The sequence below is a fragment of the Chelon labrosus genome (assembly GCF_963514085.1).
Source record: "Chelon labrosus genome assembly, chromosome: 24".
Lineage (NCBI taxonomy): Eukaryota > Metazoa > Chordata > Actinopteri > Mugiliformes > Mugilidae > Chelon > Chelon labrosus.
The window spans coordinates 11,240,419-11,251,218 of NC_140357.1; the positions used below are offsets into that span (position 1 = coordinate 11,240,419).

A 10,800-nucleotide genomic window follows, 5' to 3' on the forward strand; every position below is an offset into this window, starting at 1 on the left:
ATCCTTCCTGTTTCAGACTGTCTTATATCTGTGCTTTACAGCGTGCATGTTACATCCATCTGATGTGTTTTCCAGGGCGAAGCTCCGCCAAGTTGGTTTGTCAAGCGAGCCGTCAGTCCCCGAGGTGATGCCCCTGGACGTTGACAACAAAAACCCCCTGACACACGTGTCTTGCCTTCTTTAGTTTCTCACTCAGCATCGTCTTCTTCAGCTTTCAGCTTGAATTGAGTTGATTTGCATTTCGCTTGTTTCCCTTTCCCGAACAAGACAGGAAGTGTTTCAGGTGCTTGAGGAACAGGCTGATTTCTCATTAAGGAGTCGCTGGGGACAAAAAAACGGAAGCAGCTGGGAGGACAGTTCAGCTTCTGCACATCCATAGCTTGTTTTGAACCGTGATGTCCATTTAAACCAGAGGCCATAAAGCAGCTCTGTTCAATATCCTCCTGAGACACAGAGCAGGTCAGATGCAGTTATCGCTGCTGACAACTACCTGTTAAGCTTAAGGAATCTAACACTGTGTGGCACAGCAGCTACGGAGAAGCACTAAATGTCTGGTTTTTGAGTCTTAACCACAGCTGGAGCCCAGGATGTGAACTTCAGCTAAGGTTTGAAGCTTTGTGAACCCACTCTCCACCCTGACCACCTGCAAATATCACTTCCTATAAGCACATATCAGACGACGTTTGCAGGAATTAAGCAGCTTTTTATAGCGGACCATGTTACAACCCTATAAATAACATGTCTAGTTTGATGAATCAGTACCAAAAATGGCTCAAAACGCCCGAACCCTGCCCCTCCCTCATTTATTTTTCCACTGGATTGCCTAACCGGGTGTTTCCAGGTGGGATTGAGCCAATATGTGCAGAAGGTGGCATTGAAATCTAAAAGCACGACCGAATCGCGCTTTCAAGTTATCGGCCTGACCTGCTCTGGCAAAGAAGTGGAAATTAAAGGGGAACATAGCATACAGAATAAAAAACTAAATCACTGACCTCAGCTGCTGTGGTGAGAGAGCTGCTGAAAACCTTCAAACAAACAGGCTATTTCTAGTTTGTAAGGACTAGACAGCAGCGCAACCACAGCAGAGATCAGCCCAAGATCATGCACGAGTGGAGGCCACCAGCCGAAGGTGGACGTTATCCAAAATAAACTGTGGAGACGTCCCTAAAAGAAAGTTCAGACCAGTGTTTCAGGCTTTCTAAGGGGAGTCAAAAGAGAAACGTGTATGTATGAACATGATTAGGGATGCACCGAATGACACCTATAAATTTCGGCCGAAAATTACATTTTCGGTTTTTGGCCTTGGGCGCTTCATTTTCGGTTTTCGGTGTCGGCCAAGAATTTCCATTCCTTCATAAAGTTGTGTCTGTCTTGGTGACAGGAAGCTGCAGGCCTACAGTAACCTATCAGGTTAACACACACCTCGTCCCGTATTCCCTTACACTCTCCCTGCATTATTGAACGTTTCACGGGCCTGAAAGAACACTCCCGAATCGGCTGCCTCGCTGAGAAGAGCGCTGACGAGCCTGGAGTAAGAGGTGTTTTTCTACCTGGAGCGTTCAACAAGTCGACATGTTCGCCGCGGCCACTAAAAACTTTGTGAAGCAGGTCGGAGACACGGGGAGGTTGATCCCCGTCCCGAGCCTGAGCGAGGCCGACCGCTACCAGCCCCTCAGCCTGGTCACCAAGAAAAGGAAGAGGCATTTCTGGAAGAAGCACAAATACGCCTCGACTCCCTTCTCGCTGAAAGACATCCTGGTGGGGGAAAAAGAGATCACAGCAGGTACAGCTGTTTGATTTATTACCAACAAATTATGCTTCACGTCATTTAGTATTATACGCTAGCCTGTGAATGTTTTTCAGGAGTGTCCTCTTATCAGCTCCTCAACTACGAGGACAAATCCGACGTCGCCCTCAGCGGCCGGTTAGGGAACCACATCATCAACGACGTGGGGTTCAACATCAGCGGGTCGGACTCTGTGGCGGTCAAGGCGTCTTTCGGCATCGTGACCAAACACGAGCTGGAGGTGCCAACTTTACTGCGGGAGCTGAACTCCAGGTAACCCGTCACACACGGTGCTGCCAGGTGGACGCTCTTATCTTCATCAGCAGGGTGTCGAGGCACCGCCATCATTATGGCGTGTCAAGACTGATTGGATCAAGTGACATAAGTGATGCTTTATTAATAATTCATCCATTTGAAAAGAGAGACATAGCTAGAGATAATTGCGATAAGTTGATGTCTAACCTTTGACCTATTTGTGAGAATGTGAGAAGAGGCTTTCCCCGTAAGGATGAATAAATGATCACGTTATTCTACACCGCCACGCATGTCAGAAATACCAACAGCACATGTGCAGAGGTTTAAAATGGACGCTCATTTCCTCTGTCTTCCAGGAAGGTGGACCTGGACCACTGCCTGGTGCGTCAGTCTAAGGAGAGCGGGCGCAGCGTCCTCTGCGTGGTCGTGGAGAGTATCCGGACGACCCGCCAGTGCTCCCTGACCGTCCACGCCGGCATGAGAGGGACGACGATGAGGGTAAACATGCTCACGGCCGGTTTCCACGTATCTTACTATACACGTGCACGTTTAATCGTTTAATCCTGCTCTCCTGCAGTTTCAGATCGACGACGGCAGAAACCCCAAAGGTCGGGACAAAGCCATCGTCATCCCGGCTCACACCACCATCGCTTTCAGCACCTGCGAGCTGTTTGTCCGACTGGACGGGCGACTTGGTGAGCCTTGGCATCCCATACCCTTTGGCGCTAAAGTCAATCAGTTTGAGTGAACTATTTTAAGAGTCACCTGTTCAAACCCCAAAGTGGGCGCTTTTCAAGGAAGAAGGGAAAAGTAGAAACTATTTAGACGCCTTTAAACACAGGAACATGCTTTTGTTGTCTTTCAATCCTTCAATCAAACATGTCACTTACTGTCTGTACGCCCCGTTGGTTGCAGTTATGCGACCATGTGGCCTAACGGATAAGGCGTCTGACTTCGGATCAGAAGATTGAGGGTTCAAGTCCCTTCATGGTTGTCCTTCTTTACTGCTGGTTGCTCTTATCTTGAAGATGGCACCTTCAGTTGTTCAACAAACATCTTTATTTCAATTGACCATTGATGGTTATGCATGTAGCGCCTACTTAAGAGGAAAGTCAAGTAGTTTTCTGACCCAGTCAACCAATCAGAGTGATCCCTCTCTGGATTTAACAACCTGAATCCCTTAAAAAGTCGCTGACAAAGGACACACCAGTAAAAGTACAACGACAAACGTCGCTGAGGTGCCTGACACCTGCAACTGCCCAACCGAAAGAGGCCGGTTAGCTCGGTTAGCTTCGGTTAGCTTGATTCTCGTATCTTTTCCTTCTGCGTCAGATATCTGTGTAGCCCCCGAGTCTCAAGGAGGGTTTGAGCGGGAGCAGATCCGGGAGCAGCTGGGCGGCTTCATCGGTCACTTCTCCATGGGTCGACTGCGCCGGTTCCTGTCTGGGATCATTTACGGAAACCCCTTCAGAGCCGGTACACCACACATCTTCAAGTCAATCAAACTCCTCCATACTTTTACACTTATCTTACTCCTGCTTTGGTTTTATCCAACTCCCAGATGACCGAACGTTCGAGGAGCTCACCCACTCCGACACCTACATGGACGACATGGTGACGGACTACTACGAGAAGGCGGCCAGCATGACGGACGTGTCCACGACCTACCTGAGGGAGAGCTCCCACACACGGGTCAACCTCCTCAAACACAACATCCCCAAGGGCGCCTGCGCGCTCTGTGGCATGGGGTCCCAGCGGCGGGAGACCGTCTACGGCTGCTTGGAGTGCGCTAGCGGGGGGCAGAAATATGTCCGGCTGCATGTCGTGCCCTGTTTCGATCTCTGGCACAAAACCCTGAGGTGAAAAAGCTTTTGCCAAGCTGTCGTATAAAAAAAAAGAGCATCAACGCCTCGCGCCATTACTCCAGCAGCAGCCAACTGTCCCAGAAAAAGACGATACCCTTTGGCACCGTTCCACCGCCACACGTGTGCTGTGTGTGTACTGTAGCTGCCAGCTGATGAATTATTCAGAGAGGGCATTAAGAATTAAAAAGGGGTGGAGGGATCGTGTGAAGGCCCAGCGATGAAACGACGAGAAAGGCTTCACTCGGCTCCAAGTGTGTCACTGACTTTTTGTTCTCACTGTGTCTGACTTGAATCGCAAATGTACCTCTGTACGCAAGAGCCATAAAGTCACCAAACTCAAGCACTGATGTGAAGTGTTTCTTCTTTCAGACACCGATCTCTCTCATATCTAATGTTTCTGTAAGTTATTGTTTAATTCAACAAGTTGAAGACACAAATTTCCTTAAATACAGACATTACTTCACAACTTCTTGTCATCACATAAGACTTGAATACATCCTTATGATTTGTTGTTATCTATTTAACATGATTCATTTGATTTATTAATATTTAATCTGATCATTTAGTGCAAAACGTGGAAAAACAACATCTGGAATAAAGATTGCCATGCTTTTATTTTGACACGCTCGCCCTCCTTTCCGCCAGAGGGCGCAGTGTTCTCTTTTCTAGCGACGCTCAAACCGGAAGTGCTAAGTGTCAACAAAACTTTAAACGCATGTGGAGGAAGAGGAGGCATGTGCGGCACTACCCTCAAATTCACGCGTATACGGGGATATTTAAAGAACTAAAAGGAAGACAAATGCGCGTAAATTAAGGAATATTTATCAAAATGAAGTTTGCTTATAGGGTAAGTACGGCGCCGTTAGCTGCACTGTGTGTTTTCGCTAGGTTTGGGAACGTCACGCCAAACTCCATTCAAAAATTGTTACATTTAAGAGGTTGATGTAGATTGACAACTGTACACGCCATACATCACATTTAAGACTTTAATATTGCACAATGTTAGCTTTCACAATTTTATCGGCTAACTTACATGATATCAAACTATTGTATTTATGCTAGTTATTGTTTAGTCAGTGTGTTTGCTTAGCTTTACATGCGACTTAAAAGATAAAACCTTTTTCTTTCTTTCTTTTTTTTTTATAGTTTTCCAATTTACTAGGAGCTGTATATCGTCAGGGAAATTTGAACTTTTCCAAGGATGGAAACGCAGTGATCAGTCCAGTGGGAAACAGAGTCTCTGTCTTCGACCTGAAAAAGTAAGTGTCAACGCTCAACAACTGGATCTGAAACTAATGTTCAATCTAAAACAGCTGCAATAATGAAACCTTTTATTTCCTTATCCGTGCCTTAGCAACACCTCTGAGACGTTGCCTGTCTCCACCACAAAGAATATAACATGCGTGGGTCTCTCTCCGGATGGCAACCTGGCGATCGTGGTGGACGAAGGTGAGAGGTTTTACCTGAACCCCATGTGATCAGAGGAGTAGCTCAGTCATGCTTTAATCCAGATGTTCATGTTGACGTTAAACAGACGGAGCGGCGCTGTTGATCAGCCTCGTCACCCGGGCCGTCCTTCATCATTTTCACTTCCACAAGCCAGTGAGCAGCATCCGCTTCTCACCTGACGGCAGGTAAAGATGTCGTTCTTCAGCCTTTAGCTCGTCACATGAATCAAAACATCACTGTATATAACTTTATTGACAATGATGGTTGCGCTGCCGTGGAGCATCAAAACTGCAGGTCATAAAACAAGAAGAAGACGAAGTGTTTTCCTAACTTAACTGATGCTGAATTGACAGAGGTAGAAGAAGATGAACCAGCTTCATTTGTCATTTTGTCAGGAAAACCCCCTAAAAACTGTCCAATGTTGCTTCCCTGGGACAAGTTAAATCCAGTTATAACCTTTAACTCAGGTGTGTCAAGCTCATTTTAGTTCAGGGGACACATTCGTCCCAGCTTAATCTCAAGGGGGCCGGACCAGTAACGAGACAGCATCGTAAGATATAAAAATGACAACGACGGATTCTTCCTTTGTTTTAGAGTGAACATGGGCCAAATTGGACCCTCTCTGGCGGGCCGCATGTTTGACACCTCTGCCTTTTAAAGGGGAATCACTGTTTTTTACAACCTGGACCTTATTTCTAGCATAAAAATAACTTTCGTGTAATTCGTATTCCTTCAGGAGATATTTAGATGAACGTATATCCATATAGTGGGAGTGAATGGGGCACCGAAACACAGCGTCTAAATAATGCATTATCTGCCGCGAAACTCCTTCATTTCACCAATATTTTGTTATGATACGCTAGTGCTATTCCCCGTTGAGTCCGGAGTTACCTGTTACCATCATCCGGGGTCTGTAGATTGACCTACTAACCTCTGACCTGGATGATGTCATCTCTGAGCGCCGTGCGCACCCGGGATGGTTGGCTTGTTTACCTGTAATTTGCTACTGCTATGATGACCCCGGATGATGATAACAGGTAACTCCGGACTCAACGGGGAATAGCACTAGTGTATCATAACAAAATATTGGTGTTTCGTGGAAGATAATGTGTTATTTAGAGGCTGCGTTTCGGTGCCCCATTCACTCCCACTATATGAATATACGCTGATCTAATTATGCCAATGAAACAAAAGTTGTATGGGTGAGTAAACGATCGTATTTTATGCTAGAAATAAGGTCCAGGTTGTAAAAAAAACAGTAGTTCCCCTTTAACTAAAGCTAATACAGCCTCTTAATCTTACAAATATTTTAATTTAAATGCGTATCTGTTTCTAGTTTCATAGCCCTAATGTAAAGGACAGAGTTTTTCCTGTGTGACTAAATCGTTTGCCGCGTTCGTCCCTCTCAGGAAGTTCGTCGCCACGAAGGAGAACGTGGCGCTGATGTACCACGCTCCCGGGAAGCAGCGGGAGTTCAACGCCTTCGTTTTAGACAAGAGCTACTACGGCCCGTACGACGAGACCACCTGCATCGACTGGACGGACGACTCCAAGTGAGTGTAAAAGCGGACAGGAAGCGTGTGAGTGAGTTAAAAACGACGCTGATTGTGTGTTTTTTTTTTTCCTTTCAGGTGTTTTGTGGTGGGCAGCAAAGACATGTCAACGTGGGTGTTTGGCGCCGAGCGCTGGGCCAACCTGATCTACTACTCCCTGGGAGGACACAAGGACGTCATAATGGGGTGTTTCTTTGAGAAGGACAGTCTGGATGTACGTTTAATCATTCCCCTCGTAGCTTTGGGATCTTTTGCTTTTAATTTGGTTTTGGTTAAGAATTAAAACGTTGTCCAAATGTCTGTGCAGCTGTACACAGTCAGCCAGGACGGGACGCTTTGTGTCTGGGAGAGCGACACCGAGCTGGACGGCCTGGTCCTGACGAAGAGCCGGGATAAACCCAAGCCCCAGAAGAAGGGGGAGGAAGAGGAGGAGGAGGAGGAGGATTACAAGGTGGAGGGAGAGGAAGGGGAAGTGATCAGGGGGAAAGTGGAAACTCCGAAAGAGAAGAGGAACACCAAGAACGTTCGATACAAGCAAAAGAGCAAGTAAGACGCCTCGGATACGGCTTCTTCTTCTTCTTCTTCTTCTTCTTCACGAGGTTATTCACATTCACATTCTTCTTCTTCTCTTGCAGACACTTCTTCAACAAAGAAGGAGATTTTAACAACTTGACTGCGGCCGCCTACCACAAGCCCACTCACATCCTGGTCACGGGCTTCGCCTCTGGGGTCTTCCACCTGCACGAACTCCCAGAGTTTAACCTCATTCACTCCCTGAGGTGCGGAAGGAGGAGGAAGTCATTTGTTCTGCTGCCAGCATTTTTATAAAATCACATTACTGGATGTTTGAATGTTTGAATGTTTGTATCTGTGCAGTATTTCAGACCAGAGGATTTCCTCGGTGGCTATAAACAGCTCTGGAGACTGGATCGGCTTCGGCTGCTCTCGTAAGAGTTTCCTGCTTGTTTTTTTTTTGTATGTGAGTAAAGTGTGCGTTTAATAGGATTTATTAAAGCGGTGACTGTTTCAGGGATGGGTCAGCTGCTGGTGTGGGAGTGGCAGAGCGAGTCGTACGTCTTCAAGCAGCAGGGACACTTCAACAACATGGCCTCGCTGGCTTACTCGCCGGACGGGCAGTACATCGTGACGGGAGGGGACGACGGCAAAGTGAGTCTCTTTTCTTTTTTCCCCCGTCTCTTTAAATCGATGTTAGAAATGATTAAAAGAACGGAGGTTTTTATTTCTTTAGGTTAAAGTGTGGAACACCAACAGCGGCCTCTGCTTCGTCACCTTCACCGAGCACACCAGCAGCATCACCAACGTCACCTTCACCTCCAGCGGCTTCGTCATCGTCAGCGCTTCTCTGGACGGGACGGTGCGAGCGTTCGACCTGCACAGGTGACCTTGGCGGTGAAGCTTCCCGGGAGTTTAAAGAGAGAGGGAGGGAAGCGGCTCGCACGTCCTGACGTTTGCTTTTTTCTAGGTACCGAAACTTCAGGACCTTCACGTCTCCTCGGCCCGCGCAGTTCTCCTCCCTCGCAGTAGATGTCAGCGGAGAGTTGGTGACGGCGGGAGCACAGGACTCCTTTGAGATCTTCCTCTGGTCCATGCAGACGGGCAGGCTGCTAGAGGTGAGGACATAATTACACCTGGTGACTGTCCTACACCTCATTCACGGTTAATTCACTAAAACGACGTCCTGCTTGATGTTGACCAGGTCCTTGCAGGTCATGAGGGTCCAGTCAGCTGCTTGTGTTTCAGTCCGGTTCAGTCCATCCTGGCTAGCGTCTCCTGGGACCGCACCGTGCGGCTGTGGGACATGTTGGACAGCTGGCAGGTCAAGGAGACGCTCCCCCTCTCGTCTGATGGTAAATATTAAACCCGTCACTGAGATATCACCGACTCAGAACGCCTCTCCGCGGCTCACCGCTAACTTCGTTCCTCAGGCTTGTCGGTGACGTACCGGCCCGACGGTCAGGAGTTAGCCGTGGCCACTCTGAACGGGGAGATCTCGTTCTGGAACCCGAACACCGCCACACAAACCCGCTCCGTGGCGGGACGGCATGATCTGGAGACGGGCCGCAAAGAGACGGATAAAATCACGGCCAAGCAGTCCGCCAAGGGAAAGTGAGTGAACGGGGTCACGGCCTCCGGTCTTTTGCTCTCCCTGGTTCAAGTAATCATGTTTAAAGTGTTTTTTTTTGTTTTTGTCAAGGGCGTTTACGTCGCTGTGCTACTCGGCGGACGGGGAGTCTATTCTGGCAGGAGGCCACTCCAAGTTTGTCTGCATCTACAACGTCAAGGAGCAGATTCTCATGAAGAAGTTTGAGATCTCCTGCAACCTGTCCTTTGACGCCATGGAGGTACGACCTTTCTTGAGGTAGCAGGCTGTCATCGTGGGAGCTGTCCCTCATTTTCATTTTCTTCTTCTTCTTCTTCTTCTTCAGGAGTTCTTGGACCGGAGGAAGATGACAGAGTTCGGCAGCCTGGCTCTGGTGGATGACGGAGCCGGGGACGGAGACGGGGTCAACATCAGCCTCCCTGGAGTCAGGAAAGGTGTGACCATCGCAGCACGTCGTTGCTACGTCAAGTTTTAGCTTTCACGTGTAGATTTTTAACTGATGTTTTTCCCTTAAAGGCGACATGAGCTCTCGACACTTCAAGCCAGAGATCAGAGTCACGTCGCTGCGGTTCTCCCCTACCGGTGCGTTACAGAACTGAGAAAGGTTTTTATTTTGAGGGAAGTTAAAGGAGATTAAAGCTTCTCAACTCTCCTCTCAGGTCGCAGCTGGGCGGCCACCTCCACCGAGGGCCTGCTGGTCTACTCCCTGGACGGCTCTCTCGTCTTTGACCCCTACGACCTGGACATGGACGTGACGCCGGCCAGCATACACAAGCAGCTGCGCCTCCAGGAGTGGGTGCCCGCCATCGTCCTGGCGTTCAGGCTCAACGAGAAAGCCCTCAAGCAGGAAGTGCTGGAGACGGTGCCGCACGAGCAGAGTGAGTAAATGACACGGCTGTGAGTTTTCTGCCTGCACAACTGAAAACACCTGAATGATCTGGATTGTGTGTTTGTTTGTGGTCCAGTCCCGGTGGTTTGTGGTTCTCTTCCTGACATTTACGTTGAGAAGCTGCTGGGCTTTGTGGCTTCGTCTTTGGAGAAGACGAGCCACCTGCAGTTCTACATGACCTGGGCGCAGAGTCTGCTCATGCTGCACGGGCAGAAACTGAAGAACAGGTGCAGATCTTTATTTTATTTAATATATATTTTCTGGACGTAAAACTTACATTTAACCGTTACCTCTCATTTGAATTCTCTTTCCAGGTCGGGAACCATCCTCCCGACGCTGCAGGCGCTGCAGAAGAGCATCCAGAGACACTTTGACAACCTGTCCAAACTGTAAGTCTGAACATTTTAGCAGAATCAAACGTCACTGAATAGATTAAATATTAAATGTGTGTTTTCTTTGTGCAGCTGCGACTTTAACATGTTTAACATTCGCTACGCCGAGGCCCTCTCAAAGCAGAGGGGTATGAAGAGGGCAGCTGAGGAGGAGGAGGTGGAGGAGGAGGATGATGAAGAGCTGTCTGAGAACATGAGCGTGGCGTCTGTGGAGGATGCAGAGATGCTACTGTAGAAGCAAATATATTTCTGTGTACTTTATGATTGTAAGCTGTTTTTTAAATAAATTTGTAAATGTGCAGGATTTTCTGTTTCCTTTGGCTTTTTTTTTGGTTAAATGGATTCATATAAATGTAACTGCCATTCTATTTAACCAGAGATTGGCTATAAAAGGCAGAAAATATAAAATAAAATAAAAAATTGTTGGTAAATTAATTTTATTTAATTGGTTTTAAATTATTTATGGCATAAAAATAGGAAATAAAAATC

General features: G+C 47.6%; 2 protein-coding genes across 2 annotated transcripts; both read left to right on the forward strand.

The window, feature by feature from the left end:
• Positions 1-1,572: 1,572 nt before the first annotated feature.
• Positions 1,573-4,089, forward strand: pjvk (pejvakin; the record flags this gene model as incomplete). Its single annotated transcript, XM_084574097.1, has 6 exons — positions 1,573-1,783; positions 1,864-2,059; positions 2,398-2,539; positions 2,619-2,736; positions 3,374-3,517; positions 3,603-4,089. 6 exons carry the CDS (start codon positions 1,573-1,575, stop codon positions 3,902-3,904), a joined length of 1,113 nt encoding a protein of 370 aa, XP_084430223.1. The 3' UTR covers positions 3,905-4,089.
• A 368-nt stretch (positions 4,090-4,457) lies between these two features.
• On the forward strand, positions 4,458-10,615 carry pwp2h (PWP2 small subunit processome component). Its single transcript, XM_084574157.1, has 21 exons — positions 4,458-4,753; positions 5,053-5,165; positions 5,261-5,355; positions 5,441-5,540; positions 6,765-6,908; positions 6,987-7,122; positions 7,216-7,454; positions 7,544-7,687; positions 7,785-7,855; positions 7,939-8,075; positions 8,158-8,306; positions 8,392-8,539; positions 8,626-8,776; positions 8,855-9,035; positions 9,124-9,271; positions 9,356-9,464; positions 9,547-9,612; positions 9,690-9,908; positions 9,996-10,146; positions 10,234-10,308; positions 10,384-10,615. The coding sequence occupies exons 1-21, from the start codon at positions 4,736-4,738 to the stop codon at positions 10,544-10,546; spliced, it is 2,757 nt and encodes a 918-aa protein (XP_084430283.1). The 5' UTR covers positions 4,458-4,735; the 3' UTR covers positions 10,547-10,615.
• The last annotated feature ends 185 nt before the right edge of the window (positions 10,616-10,800 follow it).

Coding starts and splice junctions, on each gene's coding strand:
- pwp2h (XM_084574157.1), top strand. Junction 5,166..5,260: donor TCTGTCTTCGACCTGAAAAA/GTAAGTGTCAAC, acceptor TCCGTGCCTTAG/CAACACCTCTGAGACGTTGC. Junction 8,540..8,625: donor AGACGGGCAGGCTGCTAGAG/GTGAGGACATAA, acceptor GATGTTGACCAG/GTCCTTGCAGGTCATGAGGG.